Source organism: Lepus europaeus, chromosome 3 (assembly GCF_033115175.1).
Source record: "Lepus europaeus isolate LE1 chromosome 3, mLepTim1.pri, whole genome shotgun sequence".
NCBI classification, from domain to species: Eukaryota; Metazoa; Chordata; class Mammalia; order Lagomorpha; family Leporidae; genus Lepus; species Lepus europaeus.
This window is the reverse complement of record NC_084829.1, coordinates 144595981-144612272: the sequence shown is the minus strand read 5'-3', so window position 1 is coordinate 144612272 and position 16292 is coordinate 144595981. Positions and strand designations below refer to the sequence as shown.

At 39.0% G+C, this 16292-nt stretch overlaps 1 protein-coding gene across 3 annotated transcripts in view; it reads right to left on the bottom strand.

Annotated features, from left to right (window-relative positions):
• Positions 1-7736: 7736 nt before the first annotated feature.
• PHACTR2 (phosphatase and actin regulator 2) overlaps positions 7737-16292 on the bottom strand; it is a 143530-nt gene continuing 134974 nt past the window's right edge. For all 3 annotated transcript variants that reach the window (XM_062186864.1, XM_062186865.1, XM_062186866.1), the window contains one exon: positions 7737-14472. In XM_062186864.1, coding sequence (XP_062042848.1) covers positions 14457-14472 — 16 coding nt within the window. In that variant the 3' untranslated portion in view covers positions 7737-14456. The remainder of the gene's footprint in view (positions 14473-16292) is intronic.

Sequence of the window (16292 nt, the reverse complement as noted above, 5' to 3'; positions counted from 1 at the left end):
GTGAGGAGCTAGGATAGGATTTCAGGGCACTTTATATGTTTTTTAAAGATATTTCTTATTTTACATATTTTAGATATTTTTAGATATTGTTTACATGTGTATAAAGAGGATCTGAAAACACAAAAACAGAAGGAACAGGCTAGAAACATACTCTAATTTAATAAATATTATTAAATGATCTTTTTAATGATGAAATCATGACTATGTTATGTTAAAAGATTTTATCTTAGGCATTATTGATGAGGGAATTAGTAAGATGTTACAACTAGATCCAGGACCATCTAAAAACATTTATAGAAAAAGAGCAGGCCGGCGACGCGACTCACTAGGCTAATCCTTTGCCTGCGGCGCCGGCACCCCGGGTTCTAGTCCCTGTTGAGGCGCTGGTTCTGTCCTGGTTGCTCCTCTTCCAGTCCAGCTCTCTGCTGTGTCCCGAGAGTGCAGTGGAGGATGGCCCAAGTGCTTGGGCGCCTGCACCCGAATGGGAGACCAGGAAGAACCACCTGGCTCCTGGCTTTGGATCGACGCAGCACCGGCCGCAGCGGCCATTTGGGGGGGTGAACCAACGGAAGGAAGACCTTTCTTTCTCTCTCTCTCACTGCCTAACTCTGCCTGTCAAAAAAAAAAAAAAAAAAAAAAAAAAAAAAAAAGAAAAAAAAAAAAAAAGAAGGAAAAAGAAAAAGAGCAGCAAATGGAGACACAACTGGCTTTTCCACAGTTCAACTTTGTCAGAAGAGATTTATATACATGTGTCTAGAGACAAGGATTATTTTGCCTCATGGCCAGCTTTCTACAAATTACAGAGCTACAAAATAGCTAAAAGACTAGGAGTGGCACAGAGCTCCAAAAGTCAGAATCCAAAGGGTGTCCATCCACCTTAGTGGACTTCTTCTGGATTAAAACACTTTCCCTAACAATACTGTATGGTCACAGTAATATTCATTGTGAACTACCTGAAAGTAGTTTCTGGAATTTGTTTCATTCTTACTATATAACTTGGGGCAAATGGGCCTCATCTACTCACCCATAAGTAGAGTGGGAATGATAATATTATTACTAGTTACCTCTTATGATTGCTGCTGAGGAAGGTGTGAAATGCTTAGCTCTGTGCTTGGCTTTCAGTACTTGCTTGATGAACTTGAGCTATTATCCGTCCCCTTCCCGCCTAACTGCAGCAAAACCTGGCCCTTCTGCAGCTTGGATTTGTTTGGGGACAGGAGTGTGGCTTTGAATCATGTTCCTATCACAGGAATCTGTTCATTTGCACATTGACTGAACTTGTCCACTTCCCTGGATCCTATCCTTTCACTTTTCCTAAATTTCTGGTACCTTTCAGATTGTTTAGAGTACGCGTTTAGGTTCTAAACCTTTAATTGCTTCTAATCCCTAGTAATTGTATGTTCCCTTAAAATTCCCAACTGTACCGCCCCCTTCTATTGCTTGGCTTTCTGTTTACTCACTCCTGTTCTTAGTCAAAAGGACAAACATTTCATTGGTGAATAAAGTTGGAGATATTAATCCCAATTTTCTTTGCTGTGCTTTTGTAATCATAAAGTGGATTTTAACTTTTCTTTGGTATGCATCTATGGCATTCGCTCTGGTCTAGGATATGACAAGCTCATGTATCATTAGACCCCTTTCCTTTGAATAATAGACACTACTGAAACATGAAAACATTTAAAAAAATTTGGGGTAGTGACATCATGCATGCATTTAACTTATAACTTTAACTCTGTGATTACCATCATACTATTGAGATATTAGTCGTTCTGCCTACCATTGCTTCCATGAGTACACAGAATGTGGACCACAGAAGACATTAATACACTTTTCTCTGTAAAATCAGTTTGTGCAGAGTGTACATGCTCTGTCTTCCCTGTGCTGCTGCTGTTTCTCCTCCTCCTCCTTCTTCTTTTAAGATTTATTTATTTGAAAGCAGAAGATGGAGCAAGAGCTTCCATCTACTGGTTCACTCCCCAAATGGCCACAACAGCCAGGACTGGGCAGGCTGAAGCCAGGAGTCAGGAGCTCTATGCAGGTCTCCTATGTGGTGGCAGGACCTCAAGTACTTGGGTCATCTCCTCCAGCTTTCTGAAGGACATTAACAAGGAGCTGGATCGAAAATGGAGAGGCCAGGACTTAAACTGGCACTCATATGGGATGCTGGTGCCACAGGCAATGGCTTAATCTGCTGTGCCACAACATTGGCCCCTCCCCAAGCTTCTTACAGTGTGAGCATTTCATTCTGTTGAGTATAAACTTTCTCTAAAGGTATATGTAAACTATGCAGAAGTTAACACCCATTTGTGGTCAGATTAATAGAACCAGCCACTTATACAATGTTGAAATCAAAGTAGGTTGTGTTAGACTTAATAAGTCCAGTAGTATGTCTGTATAGGCATTCATGACAATATAAGGAATTTTCAAATATAATTTTTGCTTCATGTCTTAACCTCCTACATAAAGTGTTTATTCAAGTCAATTCAAAACTCAGGTAAGCAGTGAAACTCAGTTAAATTAAAGCAAGATCTGAAGCACTCAGATGATGTGACAATGATTTGATCTTACAGTCTTGGAGAGAGAAAGGCAATAAGAGTTTATTAACTTTTACTATAGTAATTTCTTCATGGTCTTAAACTTTGAGGCATTGTCTGTTGGAGAGGTTGATCCATTTTCACAGCTTCCCTTACACGTGGTGATGATTCTCAACTTTCTTTTTGTAGCCTTCCTTGCCTTAGCATGTATCCAGCTGTCTACTGTACATCTATCCACATGGGGACATCCCAATAGCAGGCATCCAAACCTGAATGGCTCACCTCTGCCCCTTCCTATCCTCCCTTCCCCTCTCCCTGCCCCTCACTCTAGTCTTCCATCAATCTTATCTCTGCTGCTATCTTCTTTTTCAACGAGTGGTATCACTGCCATCCACCCAAGCCATGGTAAGTGTAGTCTTAAATTTTCCATTTCCTGTGTCTGAATATATAGTCTTAAATAATGTAGTCTTGAATTTTCCAAATCCTGTGATTTAAGAGGCAGAGACAGACTGAAAGAGTGACCTGCTTTCTGCCGGTTTACTCCCCAAATGCCTGAAAAGGCAGGGGTCAGGCTGGGACTAAGGCTAGAGATGGGAACTCAATCCAGGTCTCCCATGTGGGTGGCAGGAACCCAATTACATGACCATCACTGCTGCCTCCTCGGGCCTGCAGGAGCCAGAGCCATGAATCAAATCCCAGTACTTCAATGTGGGATGTAAGCATTTTAACTGCTAGGCCAAACATCCACTCCCTATGGTTGTCATTTGATTTCATTAATATTTCTTCATTCCACTGATCAGTACCTTGGTTGAGGCAACCATCATTGCCAGTCAGATTATGGCAATAGTAATGGCTGGTAATAGGCCAAATCTGATGATGGTACCCTTGAGTTTAAAATACTTCAGTGGATTCCAATTGATTTAAGGATAACTTCCAAATTCCTTGTAAAAAAAGTTTACAAGGACCTTCGAGATTTAGCCTTTGTTTACTTCTTTAGTTTCATTGAAGTTTTCATCTTCAGCTCAGTTTTAACACTTAATTGTGCCATCATGAGCATGACTAGTGTTCTGTGCTCAGGAAAAAAATCAAGATTAGTCTTTGGTATGGGATGAATGAAGAATCTAATTGGATGCCATTTAAATGAGTGTGTCTAGTGTGAAAGAACATGAAAAAAAATGCAAAGTTTCAAGTAGGCCAGTAAGAGTGTTGAAGGAAATTACACCTTGGGAGTACAGACCTCCTTCTGCTTATCAGACAAAGCATTGTTTAGGATGGAGTGTGAATCTGGTTTAACAGAACTGATTCTTTTTTTTTTTTTGACAGGCAGAGTGGACAGTGAGAGAGAGAGAGACAGAAAGAAAGGTCTTCCTTTTTGCCGTTGGTTCACCCTCCAATGGCTGCTGTGGCCGGCTCATCACGCTGATCCGAAGCCAGGAGCCAGGTGCTTCTCCTGGTCTCCCATGCGGGTGCAGGGCCCAAGGACTTGGGCTATCCTCCACTGCCCTCCTGGGCCATAGCAGAGAGCTGGCCTGGAAGAGGGGCAACCGGGATAGAATCCGGTGCCCCAACCGGGACTAGAACCCGGTGTGCCGGCGCCGCAAGGTGGAGGATTAGCCTGTTAAGCCACGGCGCCAGCCGAGAACTGATTCTTTTTGAAGGCTGAAGATTTGGAGACTCCTTAAAGTTCTAGATTGAAGGATGGTTCTGAGTGTGTCTCTGTGTTCAAGTGGATTCTTCCCAGAGTCTACCATCATTAGGACACACTAAGGAAGCAGTGAATTGCCAATCCAGTAATTTCAGTTTGCTGACTTTAACATCTGCTCCTCTTAGTATGTATGTTTCTACAAGCCTAGGAAGGTTTATAATTAAATATAGATATTAAAGCAAAGCCAAAAGTAATATCCTTCTTTAAAAATTCAGATATACTCTCATACCAGACGTTATTCTGTGATAACGACATTCAGCTTCAGTTTTGATTACATTTCTTACAGTTTTTGAACTTTTTAAAAAGTTATTTAAAACAATTCTAACATGGAATATGCCCATTTTTATGGGGTACAATATATTTCCATATATAAACACAGTATAAATCACTCAAACCAGGCAACTAGCTTTCCCATTTTCATATCTTTTGTTTGTGTTTGGACACTATCAGCCCTTCAAAATTAGTACTTTCGTGCTGCACTTAATTATGTCTCATAGTTATTGTGAGAAATTATATGTACTTGACATGAAAGTGCTTGTGATTTTTTTTTTATTTGACAGGTAGAGTTATAGACAATGAGAGAGAGAAACAGAAAGGTCTTCCTTCCTTTGGTTCACTCCCCAAATGTCCGCTAAGGCCGGCGCTGTGAGGTGCTTCTTTCTGGTCTCCCATGCGGGTGCAGGGCCCAAGCACTTGGGCCATCCTCCACTGCCCTCCCAGACCACTGCAGAGAGCTGGACTGAAAGAGGAGCAACCAGGACTAGAACCCGGTGCCCATATGGGATGCTGGCACTGCAGGTGGAGGATTAACCAAGTGAGCCACGGCGCCAGCCCAGTGCTTGTGATTTTCAAAACTATATCATGAAATCTGATCTTCTAGTCATGCAACTAGTTTAGGCTATGTAACTAATTTTACACATGTAAAGTAAAAAATGTCATAATTAAATAATGCAAAATGTTAATTAACACAAAATGTTCAAGAAAATTCTATTTGTAATTATTATAAATTTATAATATGTATTATACTGAACTGTTGTTATTTGTGTGTTTTTAGCATCACATTTGAGCACTTGAAGGTTTATTTTTAAAAAGATTTATTTATTATTTATTTGAAAGGCAGAGATAGAGACTGAAGGGGGGAGAGGGAGGGAAGAAGAAAAGTGGGGGGGGGGAGAGAAAGAGGTATCCGTCTCATATCTGCTGATTCACTCCCCAAATGGGGCTTGGCCAGGCTGAATCCAGGAGCTAAGATATTCTTCTGGGTCTCCTACATGGATGGAGGGGCCCAAGTACTTGGGCCACCTTCTGCTGCTTTCCCAGGCAATTAGCAGGGAGTTGGACAAGGAGTGGAGCAACTGGAACCCGAACTGGAGCCCGAACTGGTGCCCATATAGGATGCCAACACTGTAGGCAGAGGTTTAATCTTCTAAACCACAGTGTTGGCCCCCATTTGAATTCTTACAGAGGAAACTAAATCTGTTAAATTTGTATATGTGTATGCTGTTTATTGGTTTTTTTAATTTTAATATTTATTTATTTGAAAGGCAGAGTTACAGAGAGGCAGAGGCAGAGGCAGAGAGAGAAAGAGAAAGAGAGAGAGAGAGAGAGAGAGAGAGAGAGAGAGAGAGGTCTTCCATCCACTGGTTCACGCCCCAAATGGCTGCAACGGCAGGGGTTGGGCCAATCCAAAGCCAGGAGCTAGGAGCTTCCTCCAGGACACCCATGCAGATGCAGGGGCCCAATCACTTGGGCCATCTTCCACTGCTTTCCCAAGCCATAGTAGAGAGCTGGATTGAAGTGAAGCAGCCGAGACTCAAACTGGTGCCCATATGGGATGCTGGCACTGCAGGTGGTGGCTTTAGCCACTACTCCACAGCACCAGCCCCTGTATGCTGTTTAAAGAAATACTATAATGCAATCGCTGGAGAAGACATTTGGATTTTCCCTAGAAGGCTGTGTGGAATGCTGACACATAAAGGAGAATGCCAGTTGGAGGCAATGGCTTAAACACAGTTGTGATGCATACTGCATAATGTACTTGGGGGAACTGTGAATTTCATTTGATTTGGTCCAAAGGAGGACTACAAGGAGGATCCTGGGTAGCCCTGATGGAAGTGTTGTCTTTTATGAAGACTAATGTGCAGAATTCAGAATGGATCCTTTGGGGAAGACTCTGAGAGGCAGTGATTAAAATTTCAGAAATCAACCTGGACTGAATCAAAGAGAGAACAAACTTAAACTGACAAGCAGCTTCAGTTTGCTGAGTACTTGGGTGAACAACGAAAGGCAAAATCTTGTGCACGCTGAGGGCCCCCTAATCTGATGTGTCTGACCTGGGCTCCCAAGATCAAAAATTCACCCAGAAACAAATCCTCAGGCCAACAAGCACTGAAAATGCTAGTTCTCTCCTCCCTAGGATATTTATCTAAGTACAAAAAGCTAGCATCTGTGGGGGTTTCCTTAAAAGCCTTAAGAATAGTGTCTGCTTAGCAAAAAAAAAAAAAAAAAAAACAACAACAAAAAACAAAAACCTTCATACAAACTTGAGGTTCTTAGCTTTTCTCTAGAGTGTTATGGGCCCTGCTATTAGTGACCACCCTTTAGTGGGCAGAGTTTCCAAGCCCTAAACTGAATGAGGACTTGGATTAGCAGTGGGCAGCAGTGCTGGTAGCACCAGCTCCCTGCAGACGTCTGAGCTGAGGTCCAGCAGAGTTAAATCACACTGACGGGGATACCATCACGGCACTGTGTACAACGGAACACTGCCCATTGCTTACCTCCATTGGGTTGCAGAAAGTACTGTTTCAATGTAGAACCTGGTTTGTCTGAGAAAAAAATGAAAAGGTGACAACTACTACACCTGCTTTGGAGATGGCCTGTTCATTTTTAATTGCATCCTTGGTGCCAGTTTTTCAAACCTTCTTTTAATTTTTTGGTTCTCATCTTCCTCAGTTCTATGTCTTCTTTATAGGACAATGGCACACTTGTTGCTTTTTGACTTTCCTATCTCTGATCTTGTCCAGGAGTTGGGGGAGGTTAAGTGAAGTTACTATTTAAAATCACTGTTGAGAAATACAAAAAGTGTATTCCTTTTCAGTCAAACTATGCCCCCAACCTCTCTCCTTGCTTTTAATACATTAAAAAGTAAGCATCATGAGAAAGCCTGTTCATTTTCTGTATCATAAACTCTAAAGGGACTCTCATGTTTACACATTAGGATATCAATAAACATTAATAAAGAATATCTTCAGCTACTCATATAACAGCATGTTTTAAAAACATACTGCATGTCGTTATCAAAAGCAGTAATTCTTTAAATAAAAAGGTACAAAGAAAAAGGCCTTACCTACACAAAAACATTAAAAAGTTAGGTGGAGCTGAAATAACAGGCAATGAAGAAAGCTGTCTTACTCTTGCTTTACAATTGAGGGTCCTGTGAATTTCTGACAGGGGAAGAGTGAGTACTGTGTGAATACAGAAATGGGAACAAACTGAAGCTGGGGATTTCCCAATAATTTTATTGAGGTAATTTTTCCCAATTTTATACATATCTGCAGTTCTATATACTTAGGAAAGCTAAACAATGTTCTAAGGCACTTGGAATTGTGCACAGCAAAGTATCCTATTATATTATACCACTAGATAGAGCATAATTTTGCTTTTTAAATAACACAAACACCAGTACGGAATAAAAAAGGTAATACATAGTCTTTTTTTCAGGTTATAATAGTGGAATACATATACATATGTGTGTATACTTGTAGATAATTATACCCACATACTATATATCATACAGTACAGATGAAGAGCAAAAAAAGAAACTGTCATGTTAGTCATTGTACAGTTCCAGTTATTTACACTCACAGATATTATACCTGTGTAGGACTACATCGCTCACTGGAAATCAGGAATCTTTCAATCAGTCTGATAATGACCACAGCATATCATTCTTATCATTTTATCCAAAGGTTGAAGTAACAAATGAATACATTTAGTCCATTAATTAAAAATCACTATTATATAAGAAAAAAAATGACTAGTTGGAATTTCTAGCAGGTACGAAATCTGTGAAGTTGGTGTAGAATGGTTTGAACACACTGGCATGTTTCTAAGCCACAGAAAATTTAAAAAGGAAAAAGAAAACTTAGTGCCTGTGTTTTAAGTAATAAAAGTGGTTTGACCCTCAATTCGTTCAGATTATTTCCAAATGCTAGTTAGCACTGCAGTGGCAACAACAAAATAGCCAAAGAATAACAAAAGTATCCAGGAAGGGAAAAGCCCCCCAACTTGGCAAGTGGCACAAATATTATTGGCATCTTATCATTATATCATAAAATTGACCTGAGGGTGGAGTGGCACTCTGCCTCATGTACTCCTTTCAATTTATTCTCTTTAAAAAAAAAATACTGCTATTTAAAAATAATTCTTCAGCACCATCTAAAAGTTTACAATATAATCACCTTTATTGACTCGGATTTGCTGGGCCTCAAAAAAAACCTTAAGAATTTTTGGTATTTTAAAAATTATAGTAGCTACATTAATTTCTTTCCACTAGCCAGAATTTATCCAAATAATTTTAAGACCTCCTTACTTTCAGTTTTAGTGATAGACAGGGACAAAGAGACTAAGCATGTCTGGTTAGGACAGTTTAATTTTTCATCAAGGTAAAGCACATCTTGCTTTGTGGGTGACCATCAAGGAAGTATGAATGACATGCATGCAATCCACAGTTGATCTACATTTCCTTCGTAGTGCAGGATTCAAAATCTTATTAGAAAAGTTGAAATGCATGACTGTATTTACACAAGGGGTACTGTAGTCTTTGTATGTGCATTAAATGCTTCATTAATAGGATAACCATGCAATTAATTCTCTGGGAATTCCTGGGACACAGATGTCACCAGGTGAAAGCGAAAGGTGACTCCCAAAGACCACGTGCTTTGCCTATGTGGAATGTTAGCAGTTGTGTTTGTGTTTAACCCCTGCGGCAATCCTTATGACGTTGACAGGGATTAGGACCAATAGTGTAGGCCCGTAATGAAATGGTGAGGCCAAAAAATAAAGACAAAAAAGCCTGCTTCATGTAAAATCTGTCCTTAAGTACCCATGGAGACCATGTTAAGTTATTATGACCACCAGAACTGGCGAGGCTGCCTGGCACCCTCTGTCCTGAAGAACTGGCAAATAAAGCTTCACAGAAGCAGAAACAGTGCCCAGGGTCCATGGAAACACAAGGCAGCAGAGACAGTGTTTTGGAGCAGGCACCTTTTCCTTTGTGTTCTCAAACTGCAAGAGACAGTGGAATTCAGGTGAGGGGGTACCACCCACCAAGTAAGGGCATTTGAACCTGGGGGAAGGGTTTTTACAGAGACTGGGAAACCTCCTGGCATTTAGCCAGCAGGGTCCTGGGACATTAAACATCTTGCAATACGTGGGACATTTCTGTACAACAAAGAATTGCATAGCTCCAAATGCCAACAGCACCCCACCGAGAAACATTGATCAACAGTGCTTTGCTCATACATGCAGCTGTGCTCACCATTTGATAAACTAAGGGACTTTTTTTGTGTGTGTGCAGCAAATCCCAGTACAACTAAAAATGACTGTTTCTAAGAGTTGGCTTTGGATGGAAATAGCTGCCACCAGTTCTCCATTTCTTTGCCAGAAATCAACACATACAATGGGAGTTCATAATTTGGGATGACCTGGTCTTCAAGAAGGGTAAGTTTTTATGTCTCAGCTGCTTTCTAGAAGTGCAAATGGTGTCCTGTGTTTCTAGACAGACTTTAAGGTAATTGATTACAAAATGTAAAGGCAAAGTGAAAATGAGAATGGTCTGGGGGTAGTCTACCATCGTCTCTACCGCCTTTTGGTCACTATCTGCTTTTATAGCAGTTTTAAGCTTCTCTTTGAAGCTTGGGTTTAAAATATCTGGGGATGAGCTTTCTCTCAGAAACGTGTTCCTATTAATTTGATGATTACTTTTGTCATTGCTTTTTCCCTCTAGGACATATTTTAGTTCTAGAAGTTCATCTGCTTTGCCCAGTAAAACAATTTAAGTACAGTGAGTACAGAGCAAATTATTCAATAGTGTGAGATTAACCACTAAGCTAAGGAATAATTTGGTGGATAAACTGCACCCAAGTGGCTCCTTAGCACTTATACTGTAACGACCTGAAGAAATGAATTCTTAAAGTTTGTGCTTTCACTAGTAATGATAGCCTCAATATGGCTGGGATTTAGGAAGGTTAAAACAGCCCTATCCACACTGAGAAAAACCACATAGATTAATGTATCTTAAGATGGTTTAATTTCATCTCATCTCTGAGGAAGTGTTCTTCCTCTGTGAAGTTTGTGGCAAGCAGCACTTAAAAATAATAACAGACTAAGGAATTTGTGAGCAAGAAAGGAAAAAAATAAATTTATCACCACTGAAGTGTGGAATTCCATGATGCAGTAGATAAGACCACCTGTTTCAGTTGTGAATCCAGTATGATTTTTCAAAGTTGTATGTGTCTGACTCTAAAAAATGTAAATAAAAATGTCTACTAAGTGTAAATGTGATACGTATCAGGACAGGTAGCAGCAACATAGTTTTTTTTTTTCTCTTGTATGTGTGAGCTATTACTTTTTTTTTTTAAATGTGCCAATGCAGCACTGAATTTAATTGCAGAGTGTAAAACCCAAGTTACAGATTTTAGACTCAGCTCTCATTTTCAAATGTGGCAATTTTGAATGGTGTGTTCATTTTTTTTTTATTTACGTAAATTTCAGAATTTTCTTCTAACAGAATATATTTAATAACATCAGAAAAAATGACTATACTCACGCTAACAAAAGATATGAAGACGAAACCAGAAGGCCAGTTTTTCTGGTAAGTCAGAGGGACAGATATGATTGCTTTTTCCTTCCTTTAAAATAGCTGTTCAAATGCTAAAAATGATTCTCTGAATATTATAGTTTTCAGTTAAATAGTTTAAGGAATTAACATGAAGAGAAATTACCAGAAACAGAACAAAATGCAAGATGCTTTACCTACACAGAGTTATTAGGCAAGCTGTCTTAAATTAACGCTGACCTCCAGAGACTAATTTTTCAGACTGACTGAAGATGCTGAGAAAACCCGTTGAGCAACTTCTTACTACCTTAATATTCATGTGGTTTCCTCCCTCCATTTAAGAAAGAGATGGAAATAGTCAATTAGTTTTTATGGTCTTTCTAGTTCTTTGCTGGGTGGGACCTTCCTGGAGATGGGTTTGTTTTCTTCCTTAATCACCTCCTGGGGACTCAGGAAAACCCACTCACTTGTTCTTTGTCACCTAATGTCACAATTTGAATAGTGAAAAACCTGGAATTGTGTTACAACAACAACAACAAAAGTAATCCAATTCCCACACACATTTGTTTTCTTTGTAGAACATAAGCTGATCAGTGGGACTGAAGAAATGTGGGCAGTGGGCAGAGGCATAATTATATGGAAGGTGTCTACACCTTTACTTTCTTTTAGGGCCACCAAGCAGGAGCCCCGTGGATGGACTGCTGGGGATAAGCAGTGTTTCTGCCTTTTAAAATTAACTATTAAAACAGCCCTATTCTGCAAAATACAGCTAAGCTCATAATCCTTTAATTCCTTCCATAGGTTTTTATTTAATGATTACTTTTAACAAAATAAGTGGTTACAATGAAGTAACTTGTTCCAGTTACTTAATTATTAGATTAGCAGTAGTTAATTTTTTTGATTTTTACTTTTAAACTTCTGTTTAACAGAAATTTTTCTCTAAACCTATTAATCAGTTTGAAGACAAAGTGTGGGTAGTTCATAAATCAGACATTCTCGTTATATACAAGGAAACAGTATACAAAGGGACTTTAAAAAGTTCATGGAAAATAAAAGATGACCTTATTTGGAGCCAATTTTTAAAAAGTTCATGCAGAATATTTCATACTAAGCATTTCCATGATCTTTTTAGAGAATCCCTCATATGCATGGATTTAAAAATATTTTAATTCATTTTACATAAACCTTTTGAAGTATCAACATTTCATTTTTGTACTGGGTATATCTCATTATAGAGAATAAAGAATTGCATCATATCCACCACTAATAAGAAAATATTTTATCAACCAAATAGAAACTTTCTACTACATATATCTTGAGTGATAATGTCTTATATTTACCATTATGTAAAGACCTCGTGATTAGAAATTTTTAAAAGATGTTCAAAGATGATAAGCATACAAAATGAAAAAAAAAACCAATTTTTTTATCTTGGCATTTTTCCCAATACACTAAAGTGATAATAAAATAGCATAAGGAAAAATATGATTTTGGAAAAATAATTAGGCCAAATTTAATTTTTGTGGCTGGTTTGAAACACTATAAACATATAAAATCTCAGCCACAGAGAGACCCTTGGGCAGCTAGAAAAAGGTTTTCAAAGCAAAAATATGTCTTATCCTATTAGCGAAACAACAGTGAAGAATGCACAAGGCTGGGTGCAACAGAGGTGTGATGCTGATTACTTTCTTAGTTATAAAATGGTCCTAACTTTTTATAATAGACCAACTTTTCATCATCCAATTTAAGTAGTTCTACAAAATATTAATGAGTAGCAGAATCTACATTTATTCATCAGATTAAATGCCCACTTTTGGGTTGAAATTGGAAATACATTATTATGGACCAGAAACACTGCAAAAAATTCTAGTCCAAGCATTCAGAATAAAATAAAATCTATTTAAAACTTATCTTCTTTTTATATTTTTCATGTGTTTTTAGTAAAAGAGGCACAAAAATCATGAAAAAAAAACAATTAAATGCCAGGTATTATTTAAAAATGGACATATGAATTTGGGAGCAGAAGTCATACTGTGCCTGTTACTCCATGGAAAATAACAATACAACAATAGATGGTTTCTTAATGTAAACAATGCTGACTATAAGTTCACAGGGAACTATCCATGACTTCAATCTCACTGATGCTTTTGCATTGAAAGTAAATACTATATGTATGGATGCAAGCTGCAGATTTTTAAAATATAAGACAAGGTTTTTCTCAAACATGACTTAGCAGAAGTTTGCTGTGTTCTTTTAAGCCTTTGGATGAGTATTTTTTAAAACCACGTGCTTTTTTTTTGTTTTTAATAGCAGCAACCCAACTTTTGCTATGCAGCACTGAAAAATAACTGGCCCTTTGCATTCCCACTGAGAACTAACTGCAGGCAGAACACATGTATCTCACTTAACTTTGGAGTCAGGTTTGAAACCAGGTGTCATGATTGTCAATACTATCACCTTTACGTCAAGTACAATTGCTCTGACTTCGGAGATAATCAAGACAGGGAAAGGCCAAAAGGTTTATTTCTAAAGCCTGTTATAGTTTTAAAGGGTCACATTACATCTGACTTTATTCCCAGTCCTGTTACCCTGTGGAAGGTTGATACACTAAGAAAAGAGTATAAAAAATGTCAAGTGTGTATAGCTATGCTACTTAAGGCATGCAACAAAATTTGGGCAAGCATGCTCATCAAGAGTCCATAGAAGCCTCTTGCGTTTAAGAAAAAGATGCACGAAAACATTCAGACGTATTTCTGGCAACTGGATTCACTGGCACAACATAAAATAATGGTACTATACTGTATCAGCTTAATGGTGAAACAAGAGTATTTTTTCAGAATTAAGTCAAGGAATCCTCGTTGGGTGACTAGATTCCCAAATCCCTTAATAAGTTTTCAGCTACCAAATGCCCTCTTCAAAAATATATTTATGCTTCCATTTTCTCTTTTCTTCATTAACATAATGAAATATTTCTCTTTCTTTCCAATTTTCAACTCCCACCCCTTTCCCATGCCCAGCAATTCCAATCACCATTTTTCTTTACCCTGCACTATACAATTCGGCTTTCAGGTAATAGGGAGCCAGCGATTGTCTTCTGCTCATCTTTGACTACAACTCCTGATGAAGAATAACTGGTGTCCCTTACCACCAATACACATTCTGGGAGGCAAGAGTCACAGCATATTTCTCTTGGCTTGTTGGCCCCATCTGCGCTGTACAGGTGAGGAGCACTTTCGAACAAGGCCGAGTCACATGCTGCCTTCACCCCAAGTTAAACGGAAACACACACATTCAAATCCCAGTGCAACATCAGGTTTTCAGGAAGCAGAGCTTCCCCTAAAGATGATCAGTCCACATTCTCAAATAGTCTTGCACTTCACTATGGACGATGAAACCTGGAATAAGAAGCAACAAATGCTGTCAGTCTGTGGTGCAGCAAAACCCTCTCAATTCAGAGAGCTAAGGCATGGCAAGGTTTACAACAAGAGTCTGTTCTAGGCACCCCTCCCCCCAACTAAATTGCTGGTATCAACTGCTGTCATAGCAGAATACAGTTATATGAAAACACTTCAAAGAATTTATACAAAAGTGCAATTAAAAGCTAAGTTTATTTGGTGCAAAAAGAAAAAAGAGAAAGGTGTAAAAAAAAAAAAAAGAAAACTCTTCATGTATACATGAGCACTTTCGAAAGTTTATGTAGAATGCATACTATAAAGAAAAACCACATGTGGATTTCAAGGATTTCTGCCCCAAAATAAATTTATCTTTAATTCAATTTTATACAAATCTTTTGGCATTTCTTTGTAAATGCTATGTCGGAAAGCAGAGAGAGAACTCTTAATGTAGAAGAGGCTGGTTATATCCTTCAAGTTATTGAGCCAACAACAACGAACACCACTATTCCTGAGGGTTACATTCTAACTCATGGCTGAGATGCTTCACGAAGAACACAAATAGTCACTCTTTTATTAGCTTCAGCCTCTTGTCACTCCTCCTGATTTCTCCATCTACTTTTAACCTCTGGGTTTCCAAACACCTGTTGGGTATTTTCATCCAGCTAGCCCACATGTCAAGCATGTTCACAACTATCCAAAGTTTTTCTTGTTAGTTTGCCATTGCAGTTTCTATTTCATTGAATCTTTCATTTTTAAGAACAGTTATAGTCAAGAAGCCCCAGATTTGCAATACATTGCATTGCTTCACCTTTACTTCCCATCAGGTATCTAATCTGCACTTGGTTGCCTGTAACTGAATCATTAGTGCCCTTACCATCCTTTGGTGGCACTACTTAAATGTTTTGCCTGCTAGCTAGCCCCCCAGCTCCCTTTCCCTCCATGCCAGTTTCTGAACATTCCCTGCCTTTTTATCACCCTTTTGAACATGCTGTACCCTTATACTGCAATTACCACCCTTCACTTTACTATCTATGGTTTCATCTTCAAAATCAAGGTCAAAAGCTGTCTTATCTATAAAGATTTACTTTTTAAAAAAAAATTAAATAAATTTTTAAAATATTCTAGAAATATTTATTTTCCTTTTTATCAGAAAGGCAGACATATAGAAAAAAAGAGACCGAGATCTCCCATCCACTGGTTGACCCCCTAAACGCCCACCAACAACTAGGCCTGGCCAGACCAAAGGCAGAGACCTGGATTCAATTCGGGTCTCCTATGTGAGTGGCCAAGACCTAAGCACTGAGTCATCCCCCTGCAGCCTCTGCTATGCACACCAACAGGAAGCTGGAGCAGAAGCAGAGGAACCAGGCACTTTCAAATGGGATGCAGGTGTCACACGCAGCAATCCAACTGCTGTGCCAGATGTCTGTCCCTATAAAGCTTTGTCTGATTCAGCTCTTCAGACTACCCTGGGACTCCACATTGCTGGAAGTCTACTTAGCATTTCCCTTTGTCTTTTAGAATCTGATGCTCATCTGCCTTGCTAAACCAGCCCCCTCCCTGGGCTCATGTCTTGCCCATCAGATCTATGCTCCTCACCATCACCAGCACCATCACTATGAAATACTAATGGCATCATGCCAGTTCTTTGTTAAGAGCACTGCATGGCTCTCCGTTCCCTACAAAATAAAACTTACATTTCCTGGAGTGGCAAGCAAGATCTTTCAGAGTGTGGCTCAACCCATGTTTCTAGGTGTTTTCCCACCATTGCTTCCCATATACTTTTAGGTTCTGATCATCAGCCCTCCCTCCACATTCCT